We start from the raw sequence: 17,937 nt of genomic DNA on the forward strand, positions 1-17,937 counted from the left end.
ATACTTCCCACTGTATCCCACTACATGTAACAATAATAAATCAAATCAGCAGAAGGCACATTCGCGAGGCAGGGTGGGCTGCAGAATCATAGAATCCCTACAGTGCAGAAGAAGGCCATTCAGTCCATTGAGCCTGCACCGACAACAATCCCACCCGGGCCTTATCCCCATAACCCCATGTATTTGCCCTGCTAATCCCCTGAGAATTTGGCAAATCCAATCCACCTAACCCACACATTTTTGGATTGTGGGAGGAAACTGGAGCACCTGGAGAGAACCCACAGACATGGGAAGAATGTGCAAACTCCACACAGACAGTGATCTGAGGCTGGAATGGAATCCCCGGGTCCCTGACACTGTGAGGCAGCAGTGCCAACCGCTGTGCCACCCTGCAAAAGGTGACACAGGGGAAGCAGGAGAAGGGCCAGAGAAACAGGAGAGTTTGGGGTGGAGCAAAGTTTGAAAAAAAAGGTTTAAACTCTTGAGGGAGAGAGAATTTGAAATCTGGGACAGTGGGATTACCAGCAGCCAAGGAGATCAGCCAGGGAAGGGGTGGGTGCTGGGGTGAGCAGGAGCTGCTGTGGTGTGGGATGGCAAGACAGGCAACAAGTGATTGGGGTGAGCTGCAGATTACAGGAGGGTGGTGAGTGGGAGCTGGGACACTGGGCTGCTGTGGGTGTCAGTAACTGAGGGGTCCAATTACTGGGGGCAAAGGAAGCCCTGGGCAGGTAGGGGCTGCAGACTGGGAGATAAGGAGGGGGGGGGGCAGAGGGGGGTAAAGGGGGGAAGGAAGGTTGGTAGAGGGGATAAAGGGGTGGTTAAGGGGGTACAGGGGGAGGGGGTACAGGGGGAGGGGGTACAGGGGGAGAGGGTACAGGGGGAGGGGTACAGGGGGGGTACACAGGGTAAAGGATCCCGGCCGCCCCCTTGCTGTCACAGGGAGGCTGCTTCACTCCAGCCCCCGGGCCTTGCAGCTCCAGGCCCCGCCGCCCGCACACCCGCTGTGTGGGCAGAGGCACACACCCCTCCTCCCCCGGCCCCAGATCCACTCCTCAGGCTCCATCTCCCCACTGGTTGCTGCTTACCGTCCGAGGACGCTGCCGGTAATCCACCGCTCCAGGCGGGCCCGCCACCAAGATCTCCCCTCAGGCTGGAGGCGCCGCGACGTGGCAACTGCGCCGGCGCCAACTCCTGGGCAAGACACACGTGCCCAAGCGGGCGGAGCAAAAGGCCGGGCCGTGGTCGCCATCTTTGTAAAGGGGGGGGGGGGTAAGGCAAGAGAGGGCCGCGTATGTGTGTAGGCCATCTTTGTGAAGGAGTGTCTGACAGCGAGGGCCTCCCGTTGAGTCCGCCATCTTGGTGAAGCAGTGAGCGGTAAGGGCTCGGTGAGCCGTGTTCGCCATCTTGGTGAAGGGGTAGGCGAGAGCGTGCCTCTGGTGAGTCCGCCATCTTGACAAACAGCCGGCGAGAGGCATCAGGTGCGTCAGCCATTTTGGCAAAGGAGCCGGCGAATGCGCGAGCAGGAGGAAGATGCTAACGAGTGCGGGGAAAATCCATGCGCACACCATCTTGGTAAAGGAACCGGGGGCGCCTGCGGTCCCGCATTCATTGCTGTTAATACTGGGTCCACCATCTTAGTACAGGATGATGAATCCGCCACAGGGAATTAACAATACAATCAAAACACAGGAATAGGCGAAGGGAATAGAGGATTACGATGGGAGATTCAGATGAGGGAAAATGGAGGGAGCAATATGCTGGTTGGGCCAGAACATCCTAGGGTGATTAACTTTGAGTAGAAGAAAATAAGGGAAGCTTTGTCAAGGGGAGGACGTGTGCGACTGACTGCACCTCGAGACGAGGGCTGGGTGGGTGGGTTGCTGTGCAGAGAGGGGGCTGGGTTGCTGTGGTATTGACTGCGCGCAGAGCATGCAACCCACTCCAATGGTGATGATGCTGGCCACTTGGACCGAAGAACCCCAAAGATACCCTGGATCAACACTATCATATCAACCATTCAATGCCCAATGCATCGGCAGAAACAATGTCTGCTGTCAAAATTCACGATGAAATGCATCCCCGAAAGGTCTGATGCAAAATTTTGGGGCTAAAGGGATCAAGGAATATGGGGGGGGGGGGGGCGGGAGGGAGAAAGGGGATCAGGATATTGAATTTCATGGTCAGCTATGTTCAAAATGAATAGCGGAGCAGGCACAAAGAGCTACATCGCCAAATCCTGAAATAACCTACTGCTTTGTCTTGTATCTCAACCCAACCTTTTCTATATTTCTTAGCACCCTGGTGACCTTTCGTTATCAGTGGACAAGGATGTTGCTGCCTAGGTCATTTTTATTGCCCATTTGTAATTGCCCTTGAGAATGTGGTACCCGCACCCCCACAGCGATGTTAGAGAGGGAATTCAGAATTTTGACCCAGTGACTATGAAGGAACAGTGATAGTTCCAAGTCAAGATGGTGAGTGGTTTGGAGGGGAACTTACAGGTGACATTCCCATGTATCCGTTGCTCTTGTCCTCTAGGTGGTAGAAGTCACAAGTTTGGAAGACACTGGCTAAGGAGCCTTGGTGGGTTCCTGCAGTGCATCTTGTAGATGGTACACATTGCTGTCAGTGTTGGAGGGAGTGAATATTTGTGGATGAGGTGCCAATCGAGCAAGCTGCTGTCCTAAATGGTGGCAAGTTTCTTGAGTGTTGTTGGAGCTGCACTCATCTAGGCATTCCATCACACTCCTAACGTATGCCTTGTAGATGGTGGATAGAATTTGGGGAATCAGGAAGTGAATTACTCTCCATTGAATTCCCAGCCTTTGACCTGCTCTTGTAGCCACAGTACTTAAAAAGCTCATGGAGTTCAGTTTCTGGTCAATGTTGATAGTGGGGAGTTCAGTGATAATAATCCCATTGTATGCCAAGGGGAGTTGGTTGAATTTTCTCTTGTTGGAGATAGTCATTGCCTGGTAACAATCCATTGGCTCAACACAAGATAATCCCAGATTAACAGCACAGTGCATGTATTGCTTCATTTTACATCACAACAAAAACTTGTACCTATGTAGTGCCTTTAACATAAAACATCCCAAGGTTCATCAGAGGAGCAGTATCAAACAGAATTTGACACTTGAGCCACATAAGGAGACAGGACAAATGGCAGCACGGTGGCACAGTGCCTCACTGTCAGGGACCCGGGTTCAATTCCGGTCTTGGGTTACTGTGTTGTGGAGTTTGCATGTTCTGCGTGGATTTCGACCGGGTGCTCCAGTTTCCTCCCACAGTTTCAGATGTGCGGGTTAGGTTCATTAGCCATGCTAAAATTGTCCCTTTATGGTGGGAGATTAGCTGGGTAAATATTTGCAGTTATGAGGATAGGTCTGGGTGGGATTGTTGTCGGTGTGGGTTCGATGGGCCGAATAGCCTCCTCCTGTACTGTAAGGATTCTATTCTATGACCAAAGTCTTGGTCAAAGAGGTAGGATTTAAGGAGTGTATTAAAGGAGAGAGAGATTTACAGAGGTAACTGAAGAGCTTTGGGCTGAAGGTGAAGGCATGGTTGCTAATGATGAAGCAACTTTGAAAATAGAGTTGATACCAAGCTCTTGACCTTTCTACAAAGATTTACTGGCTGAAATATCAAATTGAAAAAAAAACAATTGACAAACCATCAGCAACCATGCCTTCAGCATCCTCAGCCCAACGCTCTTAATTACCTCCATAAATCTCTCCTTTTTTTAATACCCTTCAATCCTACCTGTTTGACCAAGACTTTGGTCATGGAATAGGATCACTACAGTATAGGAGGCGGCTATTCAGCCCACCGAACCTGCACCGACAACAATCCCACCCAGGCCCTATCCCCGTAACCCCACATATTTACCCTGCTAATCCCCGACACTAAGGGGCAATTTAACATGGCCAATCCACCTAACCCGCATATCTTTGGACTGTGGGAGGAAACTAGAGCACCCGGAGGAAACCCACGCAGACAGAGGGAGAACGTGTAAACTCCACACCCAAGGCTGGAATTGAACCCGGGTCCCTGGTCCTGTGAGGCAGCAGTGCTAACCACTGTGCCATGGATAGTGTTGTCTATCCCTTTGCTCCGCCGTATCTGTTGGCATAATCCTCCAATAACATAGTTAATTTTATTTTCCATAAATAGGACGGCAGTCATTAATATTCAGTTATTTATTATTCAGACATTAAAAATTATTCACTGTACAGAATCAGAGACCATTTCCAAAATGGTCTGCACCCTACAATCAGACAAGGAAAATGGGTCATATTTTATAATTGTACACTTCAGGCTGCTCCTTGTTAGGTTCTCCTCCATGCTCCAGGTACAGGTTGTTGTAGGGATATTGTTTAGGAGCCTGCAAAAGATAACTGATGATTAAATCTCAGTCAAGACGATTTACCCCACTCCAATGCACCTTTGGATATTATTTTCCCCTCTCTTCCTGAAGATATTTATCCTCTGGCTCCTCTCCCGACTCACAAGTGACCCTCGGCAGTGAGTGCTGGTAAACTATTCGACTGGTAGGGATGTGACACACCACAACCCTGTCCTTACTCGATGTCAACACACATATACTTCCAGTGGGAAGATATCTAATAACGGAATGCTCCCGCATCAGATCAACTTCCACTTATACAACACCTTCAATGTAGACCATTCCCCAAAGCACTTCAGCAAAGCATCAGACCATAAGATATGGGAGCAGTAATAGGCCATTTGGCCCATCGAGTCTGCTCCACCCTTCAATCATGGCTGATAAGTTTCTCAACCCCATTCTCCAGTCTTTTCCCCGTAACCTTTGATCCCCTTACCAATCAAGAACCTATCTTAGTCTTAAATACACTCAATGACCTGGCCTCCACTGCCTTCTGTGGCAATGAATTCCACAGATTCACCACCCCCTGGCTGAAGAAAATCCTCCTCATCTTGGTTCTAAAGGGTCGTCCCTTCACTCTGAGGCTGTGCCCTCGGATTTTAGTCTCTCCTACTAATGGAAACATCTTCCGTCCACTCTGTCTAGGCCTTTCAGTATTCTGTAAGTTTCAATGAGATCCCCCCATTCATCCTTCTAAACTCCATCGAGTACAGACCCAGAGTCCACAAACGCTCCTCAGACATCAAGCCTTTCATTCCCGGGATCATTCTCATGAATCTTCTCCGGACCCTCTCCAGGGCCGGCACATCCTTCCTTAGATACGAGGCCCAAAATTGCTCACAATGCTCCAAAAGATGGGGCGAAGCCAAAGGAGGAGATATTGGGAGGGGCGAGTCGAAGATTTGGGATTCAGTGGAGCACCTTAAATGATGTGCAGGAGTGGAAATGTTTCGGGAAGCAATTCCAGGATGTATGGTAGCCAACGGTGGAGCTTTGAAATAAGGCATGCAAATTTGGAGGAGTGCAAAACTGTAGGAGGTTACAGAGAAGGGGAGAAACAAAGCTGTGAGGCGATTTAAACATGGGGGACGAGAATTTTTTTTTTAAATCGGACCTACTAGGGGGCTGGAAGCAACGTAGGTCACCAAGAAAGAGGATGATTAAAGAGTGGGGTTTGATGCAAGCTAGACAGCAGAGTTGGATAAATGGAGACCACAGAATGTGAGGACAGCACTGGAATAATCAGTCAGGAGATGACAAATGGCATGGAGGAGAGTTTCAGAAGTGTGTGGGCTCAACCCAGGTGCAGGCAGATGGTTAGAGATGTAAGTGGGCAGTCTTTGTTGGTGAGTGGAACGAGGATAGAAACTCAGCTTGGGGGTCAAATATGATACCTCAGTTGCAAAGTCTTGTTGAATAAGAGACAGTGACCAAGGTGGGAGAAATGGAATTGGTCATGAGGCTAGAGTTTGAAGACTGAATGCGATGGTTTTTCTCTCTCCAGTGTTTAATTGGGTGGTTCATCCGTTAGGAGAAAGGCATTGAAAGGACAGAGACAAGAATGAAAGGAGATCTCATAGAAACATACAAAATCCTGATGGGACTGGACAGGCTAGATGCGGGAGAATGTTCCCAATGTTGGGGAAGTCCCAGAACTAGGGGTCACAGTCTCAGAATAAGGGGTAAGCCATTCGGGACTGAGATGAGGAAGAACTTCTACATTCAAAGAGTGGTGAACCTGTGGAATTCCCTACCATAGAAAGCTGTCGGGGCCAGTTCGTCAGATATGTTCAAGGGAGAGCTGGACGTGGCCCTTGAGGCTAAAGGGACCAAAGGATATGGAGAGAAAGCGGGAGTGGGATACTGAGATCAACCATGATTATATTTAATGGTGGTACAAGCTCGAAGGGCCGAATGGCCTACTCCTGCACGTTGTTTTTCGAATCTGTGGGAAAGTAGAGCTGGGTGTCTCAGGGTACATTTAGAATCTGACCCAATGTCCTTAAAGAGGCACTTTACAACCCTCTGGACTCAACTCTGATTTTATCAATTTCAGACCATAATCACGTTTCAGGCAAATGTTCAGGCAACATTTATTGGTGATATTTTTGCTGTTGCCATTTACATCTCCTCTTGACAGATCTTCTGTTGCTTGACTTGTCCCATTGCCATCTCCTTTTGCGATGTACCATCAGTGCTTGTGTGGTTTGCCAATGCAGGCAGACACGATGGGCCAAATAACCTCCTTCTGCACCGTAACACTTCTGTGATTTAACCTCCCTTGCCCACCACCCCATCACAGACCTTCCCATATTTCTGTACTTGCTTAAAACCTGCCACATCTCTAATCTTTCCCGAGTTCTGGTGAAAGGTCATCGACCTGAAACCCAATTTCACCGATGCAGCCAGACCACAGAAGAGCAGTTTTTTGGGGGTTTTTTTGCACTTGTTTTCTGTAAATCTACAAGAAAATTTATATAAACTCCCCTAATTTGACATTTAATAACTGATGAGGAATGCAAATGCTGAATCTCACAAACAGTCCAATTAGAGCACTTAATGGATACTTGATGTGGAGATGCCGGCGTTGGACTGGGGTGGGCACAGTAAGAAGTCTCACAACACCAGGTTAAAGTTCAACAGGTTTATTTGGAATCACGAGCTTTCAGATCGCTGCTCCTTCATCAGGTGAATGGTGAGTTGGGTTTCACAAGCACGGCATATATAGAAACAGACACAATTGCAAGATAATGGTTGGAATGCAAGTCTTTTCAGGCAATCAAGTCTCTACAGGTGCAGACAATGCGAGTGGAGAGAGGGTTAAGCAGAGGTTAAGGAGGTGTGAATTATCTCAAGCCAGGACAGTTAGTAGGATTTTGCAAGCCCAGGCTAACCCCAGGCTATCCCTCTCTCCACTCGCATTGTCTGTACCTGTAAAGACTTGATTACCTGAAAAGACTCGCATTCTAACCATTATCTTGCAATTGTGTCTGTGTCTATATATGCTGTGGTTGTGAAACCCAACTCTCCACTCACCTGAGGAAAGAGCAGCGCTACGAAAGCTTGTGATGACAAATAAGTCTGTTGGACTTTAACATGGTGTTGTGAGGCTTCTTACTGTAATGAATACTTGTTAGATATTCACAGGTGCATATGTTGCAGGGTTTGCCTTGCTCACCAATCTGAAATCTAGAGTGTTTATCACCTATTCCCAAAGACAATTTCCATGTTCTAATGAGAATGGCATCTTGTAACAAGATGCTAATTACCTAAATTAATTAATTTTGATATTTGTATATCCATGCTGTTTCTCTCCACAGATGCTGCCAGGCCTGGCGAGTATTTCTAGCATGTTCAGTTTTTATTTCAGATTTCCAGTCATCCGCAGTTATTTTACTCGTGTGTGACTGAGAGGTGCACTGTGTTCAACTAAACACACATCGCAAAATGGAAAATTATCTGGGGCAGCGTAGTCTTAAAAGAAGAGGGAGGAATTTCAAAGGGGCACTGACCATGGAAACATCGATATGACAGAATTAGGTAAGAGATGAACTTGGCGTACATTTAGAATTAAAACTTACCACAGGCTGATATGAAGGAAATACCTCACCAACGAAAAACAAAAACAGCATCAATCCTACAAAGCCACCCAAGGTTTTGACCATAGTACTCCAGTCCACAGGACTTGGAGAGGTGTCCACACGATTCCGAATGAACATGTCAAAATCCCAGTGCATCTGGAAAAAGCAATTTAAAAAAATGTTATGTTTAAAACAGAATTTAGGACAGGGTACATTTAATGTGGCATCTCATCGAATGATCCAAGTGCATCAAAGTATCTCATACAAATAAAATAACTTTGTAGAGTGAAGAGACTGTTTAGGTGGGTAAAATATTGAAGACATTTTGTGCCACTGGATGACTGAACAACTAATTAAAGAAATTTACAGCAACAGAAGGAGGTCGTTCATCCCATCAAGCCAATACTGGCCAAGTAGCTACCTGGCCTAATCTCAATATCCAGTTCTTGGCCCATAGCCTTGAAAGTTACAGCACTTTAAGTTAAGTATTTATTAAAATTTCTGCTTCCACAATCCTTTCAGGCAGTGAGTTCCAGATCTTCACCTGTGGTGAAGCAATTGCCCCTTGAATTGCCTCTAAACCTCCTACTTATCTTAAATCCATGCTCTTGGTTAAGAGCGTCCTCAAACAACCTATCTTCTATATGTGGAACTTCCAATTTTATGCACTTCAACATCACATCACCCCTCAGCCTCCTCTGTTTCAAAGAAAGTCAGAGGGCGGCAGGGAGACGTCACTGAGGGCAATTCTGGGAAATGTGGCGCAGTCACCACAACTGGACAGCGGATCTCGGCAGAACACCCTCCGTGTTTGTGGGGTGGCACAGTGGTTAGCACTGCTGCCTCACAGCACCAGGGACCCGGGTTCGATTCCCAGTTTGGGTCACTGTCTGTGCGGAGTCTGCACGGGTTTCCTCTAGGGTCTCCGGTTTCCTCCCACAGTCTGAAAGACGTGCTGGTTAGGTGCATTAGCCATGCTAAATTCTCCTCCAGTGTACCCAAACAGGCGCCGGAGAGTGTGTCAACTAGGGGATTTTCACAGTAACTTCATCGCGGTGTTAACATAAGCCTACTTGTGACACTAATAAATAAACTTAAAACTCTAGCCTATCAACTCTCTCCTCATAACTAAAACTCTCCAGTCCTGGCAACATCCTTGTAAACCTCCTCAGTACTGTCTCACGCAATCACATCTTCCTATTATGCAGTGACCATAACCTGCTACCCTGCTGGTGTATGTTGGTCAGGAAACAAGAAAATCTTCCAGGCTTTCTTATAATAATATGAGGGCATCTTTATGTCCAAAAGGGGGCAGATGGGATCTCACACAAATGTATGGCACTTCCTCAGTACCATGCTGCATTATTGACATAGATCACACGCCCAAGGTTCGACGTGCAACTTAAAACCAACACCTTCCAACTAAGAGATCAAATACTACCAACTGAACCAATACTGAGAACAACACAAAAAAAATTCTCAGCTGTGTACAGCTTTTCTCATCGTAGCACACTTAAGAGCCCATAAACTAGGAGGTCTACCAAATCAGTGCCTGACTGAGGATATGTTGCATTGTCAGAAGTGCCATTTTTTGGATGATATGGTGAGCTGAGATCCTGCCTCCTTGTTTAATTGGATGCAAAATAATCCATGGTAACTTTACAATGAAGAACTGGGAACCTCGTCAACATTTATCTCTCAAACAATTCCCAAACAGATTAGTTGGTCATTTCTCCCAGTGCTCAGCGGAATCTTGTTCTGTGCAAATTGGCTGCCATGACAGTGACTGGCGCCTCCAAATAATTGTCTACGAAGCACACCCGGGCACCCCGAGGACAACAAGATGCTTTATAAACGCAAGCTCTGTCCTTCCATCTTTCATTTTAACCATTAATAGTTTGTTCAGGATATTTAAATCGCTAAGAACAAAAGAATCAGAAGCTTTTGCTCCAATTACTCATTTTATAAACTCATCTCATTGAGCTGAAAGACCACAAAGATCCCATGTTTGATTCCCAGTTTCATAGAATCCCTACAGTGCAGAAGGAGGCCATTTGGCCCATTGAGTCTGCACTGACCACAATCCCACCCAGGCCCTATTCCCATAACCCCATGTATTTACCCTAACTAGTCCCCCTGACACTAAGGGGCAATTTAGCATGGCCAATCCCACCTAACCCGCACATCTTTGGACTGTGGGAGGAAACCGGAGCACCCGGAGGAAACCCACACAGACACGGGAAGAATGTGCAAACTCCACACAGACAGTGACCCAAGCCAGGAATCGAACCCAGGTCCCTGGCGCTGTGAGGCAGCAGTGCTTGCCACTGTGCCACCCTCCTTTCCACCTCCTTAACCAATCTCAACCAGGGCAATCATATATTCCAATCATTTTAGTACCACAAATTAGAGACAGAAGTATTAAAGGTATTCCCAATGTATGTTTGGTGTCCAATGTCCCTTGCTTGAAACTGAACAAGTTTACACTGAATCAGGATTTGCTTTAACTATGATGCTCCTGTAAAGTTGGACAGAAAATATATTTTTGATTTACATTTAGGTCATTTTTGTTAACCGGAAAATGATTTTAAATCGGAGAAATGGTTTTCAGACGTTTTCAATACTTTAGCCAGGAACAATAAACTTGGAGCCACCCTGTCAGGCCTTGTACATTGGCCCTCAGCTTACCGGTTCACCCCAATTCCGTCGCAGGTCAGGCTCGTCCCAGGTGTACCACGGATCTCGCTCTTGCTGCGACCGGTTCAGTAGTTTTGGGTAGTCACCAAATCTGTCACGAGGAAAGCAAACTTTCAAGCTTTACTCAAAAGGATCTTTGAGAGGTAGTTACTCAAGATTTTACACTCCAGACCCCAGTGTGGCTCCAGAAAACAGAAAAAGGAAGGAGTGAACACTAGTCTGCGTTAAAGAAATAAACATGGTATGGATGCACGTCCAGCACTTAATAAGCTTATTCTCCAGGGTAATCATTTTTTCTGGTATTTGGACCTCAACAAAGTATTCAGTTTGAAAGTCTGTGAATTTTCTATTCTATTTTTCACATCGATATTTTCCACTGACACCTCGAGTATAAACAAAGAGGAAGTCACATCAAATTCAGTTAAACATGATATTTATCTGCCGCACAGTTCCATTGTTATTCAGTTCAATAAACATTGTACTACATGAGACATGTCCTCTGCATGTCAGCAGAACTGCAAATACTGAGCACAAATAATACTGAGCACAAATAATCTTGTTTCAAAAGGCTGGATTGATATCTTCTGGCATTAGCTACAGACAAAAGTCACTCATCACACTATCCTTTCACTCCCTTCCAACCTATGAAGAGCTTTTTCCACCCTCTGCCACTTGTCTGATTGATTTCCACTTTCTCCATTTTTTAAAATTTCCCTCCCAGATGCACTTCTCCCGTCATTGCTTTGGCAGTGTGTTCCCGACCCGCTTTCAAAAAGTCAACCCCCTCTTCTGTACGTTCCCTCTTTCCCCACTGTGTGCATTTCACACGAAACTGCTGGTTCGCCAAAAATAAAACACCAGATTCACAAATGTCCTTCATGGAAGGAAAACTATCATCCTTACCCGGTCTGGCCTTTATCTAACTCCAGGTCCACAGAAATGTGGTTGTCCTTTAAGTGCCCTCTGACCATGCCTGGCAACCCTCCCAATTGTATTAAGGAATGTGGCTCACTACCACTTTCTCGAGGACAATTAGGGATGGGCAATACATGTTGGCCTTACCAGTGAAGCCCACATCACAGAGCAGAGTAGGCATTGCCCAGGAACGCGTATTTATCATGATGCCTTTGTAAATACTTCTTAATAATTCGGTTTAAGAAAAACTATATACCAATTATTTCAAGTCATGAATAGCCAAAGGGAAACCTCACTGAGACATAGAAACACATCCACTACAAGTCTCAGCTATTGGTTGAAATGCACCATAGAAACATCCTTTCCCAACGTATCACAGCTTGGTATGGCTCCTGCTCCGACCGAGACTGCAAGAAACTACGAAGGATTGTGAACGTAGCCCAGTCCATCACGCAAACCAGCCTCCCATCCACTGCCTCCATCTAGGAAAGCAGTCAGCATAATCTAGACGCCACGCACCCCGGATATACTCTCTTCCACCTTTTTCCGTTGGGAAAAAGGTACAAAAGTCTGAAAACACATGCCAACCAACTCAAGAACAGCTTCTTCCCTGCTGCCATCAGACTTTTGAATGGAGCTATCATATATTAAGCTGATCTTTCTCTTCATCCAATGACTGTAACACTACATTCTGCACCCTCTCCTTTCCTTCTCTATGAACGGTATGCTTTGTCTGTATAGCGCGCAAGAAACAATACTTTTCACTGTATCCCAGAATATGTGACAATAATAAATCAAAACAATTAAAGCCAGAAACCAAACTTTTTGCAGTTTCTCTTAGATTTTCTTCTCCCAATATGTGAAATTTTGGCACACCTCTGATTTCTGTTATCCAATATAATTAAATCCATTTTGCAGAAATAAACTCACCCCATTCCATCGTCAGGATATGGTTCATAATCTTCCACCCTCATATTATACTTTTTTGCTGCTTTTTCCCTTTCCTCCATTGTTCTGGGAAACGGACCTGGCAGCATGTCCCTAGAAATACCGGAGGCTGCGAAACAAAATCCAAAGCATCAGCAAAAACAATTTGGAGTTAACCTTTCACATTTTTAAACAAAAAAGTTTCTGCCACTCCTGTCTGGGAAACGGAGCGCGAGTCAGTTTATGGCAAGTGCAGACAAAGCCACAGGAGCAGGAGGGCAACAACTTTCTGCCCACACTTATTGGTAGCCATGATGTGGAGATGCCGGCTTTGGACTGGGGTGGGCACAGTAAGTAGGCTCACAACACCAGGTCAAAGTCCAACAGGTTTATTTGGTAGCACGAGCTTTCGGAACGTTACCCCTTCATCAGGTGAGTCAACCTGTTGAAGGGGCAACGCTCCGAAAGCTCGTGCTACCAGATAAACCTGTTGGACTTTAACCTGTTGTTGTGAGACTACTTACCACACTTATTGGTTCTGTCCATCACGCTCCTTAGATCCCTCCCTTGTCAAGATTGGCTTCATTTTGTTGAGGAACTGAGGTGAAGGGCCAAGGCTGTCAACATTCGAGCGCAGCCCCAACACTGTCTGAGGCCAAACCAAATCGTTTGAAACCTCGATGTCACATTTGACTCCGAGCTGAGCTTTCTACCTCAAATCCTCTGCATCACAAAAAACCATTACTTCCACTTGCATAACGAGGGGTTTGGATCACGTTCCCGCTTCTGAGCCAGAAGCTCCAGAATAGAATCCCCAGGAGGCCATTCAGCCCACTGAGTCTGTACTGACTCTCTGATAGAATATCGTACCCAAGCCCACCCCCCCACCCTATTCCTGTAACCTCATGCATTTATTCCATGAATCCTCCTGACCTACACATCTTGGGACACTAAGGGGCAATTTTGCACAGCGAATCCTCCTAACCTACACATCTTTGGACTGTAGGAGGAAATCAGAGCACCCCGGGGAAACCCACGCAGATATGGGAAGAACGTGCAAACTCCACACAGCCACCCAAGGCTGGAATTGAACCCGGGTCCCTGGCACCATGAGGCACTAGTGCCAACAACTGTGCCACCGGGTTTCATAGAATCCCTACAGTGCAGAAGGAGGCCATTCGCCCATCAAATCTACACCGACCACAATCCCACCCAGGCCCTATCTCCATAATCCCATGCATTTACCCGAGCTAGTCCCCCTGACACTAAGGGGCATTTTAGCATGGCCAATCCACCTAGCCTGTACACTTTTGGAATGTGAGGGGAAACCGGAGCATCTGGAGGAAACCCACGCAGACACGGAGAGAATATGCAAACTCCACACGGACAGTCACCCAAGCCAGGAATCAAACCCAGGTTCCTGGCACAGTGAGGCAGCAGTGCTAACCACTGTGCCACCCTAAATATTTTGTACGATTTTTAGTTTGATTCTTACCCCAGGACCTGATGGCCAATGAGGTTGAGACAACATGCAATTCCTTCCAATGTAGGCAGATAGTAAGGGTGGGTGAGATCTAGCTTTAAAGCTCGCACGACCTTTCTGTTCTACTGTCCTCTCTTGCATTCCAACCCAGCCGCCCAAACCCTCCTCTTTACACCCATAGCAGCAGTGCCTCAGGTTGCATTGGCTTCATAATTACTCAACATCCGAATGTGTGGTAAAGCAGAAGATTCTTCGGTGTGCACATAAAGTATTGTAATCTGAAGGGACCAAGAGCTGGAAAGTTGGATCAGGCTGAATAGCTCCTTTTCAGCTAGCTCAAGCATGGCTGGCTGAATAGCCTCTGACTGCTGTAAAGCTTAATGTTTCTATAATCTGAAATTCCCTTTCTCATCACCTCGGCCTCTGCACACCTTTACGACTTTCCTAAAAGGTAACATTCGTATCTCCCTCTTTAGTTTATTTTCTTTGTTCACAGTTCTGGAAAATATCCAAAATTACAGCAATCTTAAAGGGGCCATCACGTTGCTGGTAGCAACACGGAAAATTCTGGAAATAATCAGGTCAGTCATCGACCTGAAACACTAACTCTGTAACTCTCTCCACACATGCTGCCAGACCCACAGGGTATTTCGAACATTTTCAACCTTTATTTCAGATTTCCAGCATCCACAGAATTTTGCTTTTGAATTGGTGCTGTTGGCACTCTTTGAGGAGCAGCAGTTAGCACACCTGGGGGACCTCCCCATCTCTTTTACATCCACCTGAACAGTGGCTCAGTTTAACTTCTCATCTGAAAGACAGTATCGTCAAATCAGTGTCCTGCAAAAAGGGCTTACTGGACCCAAAACATTAAGTCTATTTCGCTCTCTACAGTTGCTGCATGTTTTTCCAACATTTTCTGGTTTTATTTCAGATCTCCAGCATCAACAATACTTTGCTTTTTATCACTAAACCTGCCCTAACAACATTAGGTGCAGAAATTTGCACATTCTCCCCATGTCTGCTTGGGTTTCCTCCCACAGTCCAACAATGTGCAGGTTAGGTGGAATGCCTATGCTAAATTGCCCCTTAGTGTCCCAAGATGTGTAGGTTAGGGTTGGGGTGTGGAATGGACTGCCTGCAGTGATAGTGGAGTCAGACACTTTAGGAAAATTTAAGCGGTTATTGGATAGGCACATGGAGCACGCCAGGATGATAGGGAGTGGGATAGCTTGATCTTGGTTTCAGATAAAGCTCGGCACAACATCGTGGGCCGAAGGGCCTGTTCTGTGCTGTACTGTTCTATGTTCTATGTTAGATGGATTAGCCATGGGAAATGCACGGGGTATTGGAGATAGACATGCTGGGGGGAGGGGGGGTGCTGGATAAGATGCCAAGTCAGTGCAGATATGATGAGCCAAAGGACCTCCCTCCTGCAGTGTAGGGATTCAATGTTTCTAAATTACCTGGATTGGGGATTCAATGCACAGTCTTCTCACTGAGGCAAGAGTCTTACTGCTCTACTCAGCCAATTGACAATTAACAATAAGAGATTTTAGGGGCAAAACAGTGGTTAGCACTGCTGCCTCAGAGAACCAGAGACCCAAGTTCAATTCCCAGCTTGGGTGACTGTCTGTGTGGAGTCTACATGTTCTCCCTGTGTCTGCATGGGTTTCCTCCAACAGTCTGAAAAAGTCATGGTTAGGTGGATTGGCCGTGCTAAAAATTGCCCCTAAAGCTCCTGAGATGCTTAGGTTAGAGGGGTTAGCGAGTAAATATGTAGGTATGTGGGGGTAGGGCCTGGGTGGGATTGTGGTGGGTACAGACTCGATGGGCCAAATGGCCTCTTTATGCACTGTAGGGATTCTATGTGCCCGAACAGGTACCGGAGCGTGGCGGCTAGGGGATTTTCACAGTAACTTCACTGCAGTGTTAATGTGACACAAATAAATCAGCTTCAAAAACTTTAGCTAATTTAGCAAATTCTTCACTGACAACACAGCTGGTTTCCACCACTTGCCCCAGTTTGCAGCCAGTGCAGTGTCTGAGGCTGATGCCAAAAGCCCTGTGTCTGACCCCTGAACCCCACTGCCCCCATCTCCAAGGTTACTGCACTGACATTGACACCCAACTTGCCACCCCCCTTTAGTGCAGTTTATAAAATGCCGTGCAATCATGAGTACTCACCAGCCCTGACAGAAGCCGGAATCCCCTCGGGCTGCGGCCTCTTCCCCAAGCCTCTGCCGAGGAGGCGAATCCAGCTCCCCCTCAGCGCCATGTCTCTTCGCCCCAGAGCGCAGGCGCGGAGGAGGAAGAGCATGCCGGGACAGGACAGGGAGGCTTCACTGCGCAGGCGCTGTTGGGGATGAGGAGAGCCTCCTCTCCGGAGAGGGCGCTGCAGCGGGCGAGTGGCGGGGGGGGCGAAGCAGTCCTCCAGTCCTACAGGGGAGGGGGGCGCTGGTCTCAGGTTCCGATGGGTGACGAAGCGGTCCTCCGGCCTGGAGGGATCGCGGCTCTGAGGTTCCTGTGGGGAGCGAGTGCGGGCCGAAGAGGAGGAAAGCGGTCCTCCAGGCCTGCGGGGGCGCTGCTCCCAGACTAGGGTGGGGAGCTGGGGGGCGTGGCGGAGTGGTCCTCCGGGCTGCAGGGGACGCTGCTCTCAGGTTCCGGTCGGGAGGTGGGGGGGCGATGTGGTCCTCCGGGCTGGAGGGGGTGCTGCACTCAGGTTCCGGTCAGGAGCTGGGAAGGGCGAAGCGGACCTCCGGGTTGCAGGGGGAGGTATTGGGAGGTTGCGGTCGGGAGCTGGTAAGGGCGAAGCGGTCCTCCGGGCTGCAGGGGGCGCTGTTCTCAGGTTCCTGTCGGGAGATGGGAGGGCGATTCGGTACTCCGGGCGGGAGGGGGCGGTGTTCGGAGGTTCCGGCCGGGAGCTGGGGGCGAAGCGGTCCTCCGGGCTGCAGGGGGCGCTGTTCACAGGTTCCCGGGGGGGGGGGGAGCCAGGGCGGACCAGGACTCGGGGGGAGGCGGTCCTCCAGGCCTGCAGGGGGTGCGGCCCGTGGAGGTTCGCCCGGTCGGGTCCAGCCTCAGCGCCCAGTCCCCGGGTAGTGAGTCCCCGCCGCGGCCGCGGTGACTGTCAGGGGGCTGAGTGAGTGAGGGGTGGGGGGAGGGAAGGGGAGGGGGATCTGTCCATCCTGCCGGGGCCGGGGGGTGGGGGAAGGCCATGGCGGAGCCGAGTGGCGAGGATGAGGAGAGCCGGCAGTGGAGCCCGGTCCAGCTGAGGAACTACACCTTCGCCACCAAGGACATCCCCAGGATGTCCCACAGCGATCCGCGGGCCGAGGCGCTGATAGACAATGAGGTAAATACTGTCCAATACTATCCCACACTCTCCCAGAGAGATCCAGCACAGTGTGTCCCAGAGAGAGATCCAGCACAGTGTGTCCCAGAGAGAGATCCAGCACAGTGTGTCCCAGAGAGAGATCCAGCACAGTGTGTCCCAGAGAGAGATCCAGCACAGTGTGTCCCAGAGAGAGATCCAGCACAGTGTGTCCCAGAGAGAGATCCAGTACAGTGTCCCAGAGAGAGATCCAGCACAATGTGTCCCAGAGAGAGAGAGAGATCCAGCACAGTGTGTCCCAGAGAGAGATCCAACACAGTGTGTCCCAGAGAGAGATCCAGTACAGTGTCCCAGAGAGAGATCCAGCACAGTGTGTCCCAGAGAGAGAGATCCAGTACAGTGTGTCCCAGAGAGAGATCCAGCACAATGTGTCCCAGAGAGAGAGAGAGATCCAGCACAGTGTGTCCCAGAGAGAGATCCAGCACAGTGTGTCCCAGAGAGAGATCCAGCACAGTGTGTCCCAGAGAGAGATCCAGCACAGTGTGTCCCAGAGAGAGATCCAGCACAGTGTGTCCCAGAGAGAGATCCAGCACAGTGT

General features: G+C 48.3%; 3 protein-coding genes across 3 annotated transcripts in view; 1 reads left to right on the top strand and 2 right to left on the bottom strand.

Moving 5' to 3' along the window:
• Positions 1-1,194, bottom strand: part of LOC144480308 (protein transport protein Sec31A-like) — a 106,606-nt gene extending 105,412 nt beyond the window's left edge. The window contains 1 exon segment of the mRNA XM_078199662.1: positions 1,086-1,194. The gene's annotated coding sequence lies outside the window, so the exon portion shown is untranslated.
• A 2,990-nt stretch (positions 1,195-4,184) lies between these two features.
• ndufb8 (NADH:ubiquinone oxidoreductase subunit B8) lies at positions 4,185-16,328 on the bottom strand. The gene is made up of 5 exons (XM_078199661.1): positions 16,196-16,328; positions 12,529-12,655; positions 10,675-10,774; positions 7,987-8,142; positions 4,185-4,384 (listed from the first exon to the last, which is right to left on the bottom strand). Exons 1-5 carry the CDS (start codon positions 16,326-16,328, stop codon positions 4,292-4,294), a joined length of 609 nt encoding a protein of 202 aa, XP_078055787.1. The 3' UTR covers positions 4,185-4,291.
• A 694-nt stretch (positions 16,329-17,022) lies between these two features.
• hif1an (hypoxia inducible factor 1 subunit alpha inhibitor) overlaps positions 17,023-17,937 on the top strand; it is a 65,975-nt gene continuing 65,060 nt past the window's right edge. Inside the window, exon 1 of the mRNA XM_078199665.1 lies at positions 17,023-17,360. Coding sequence (XP_078055791.1) covers positions 17,223-17,360 — 138 coding nt within the window. The 5' untranslated portion in view covers positions 17,023-17,222. The remainder of the gene's footprint in view (positions 17,361-17,937) is intronic.

This window comes from Mustelus asterias, chromosome 28, assembly GCF_964213995.1.
Source record: "Mustelus asterias chromosome 28, sMusAst1.hap1.1, whole genome shotgun sequence".
Lineage (NCBI taxonomy): Eukaryota > Metazoa > Chordata > Chondrichthyes > Carcharhiniformes > Triakidae > Mustelus > Mustelus asterias.

Coding starts and splice junctions, on each gene's coding strand:
- ndufb8 (XM_078199661.1), bottom strand. CDS start 16,328: ATGCTCTTCCTCCTCCGCGCCTGCGCTCTGGGGCGAAGAGACATGGCG. Junction 12,656..16,195: donor TCCGGCTTCTGTCAGGGCTG/GTGAGTACTCAT, acceptor TTTGTTTCGCAG/CCTCCGGTATTTCTAGGGAC. Junction 8,143..10,674: donor GACGGAATTGGGGTGAACCG/GTAAGCTGAGGG, acceptor TGCTTTTTCCAG/ATGCACTGGGATTTTGACAT.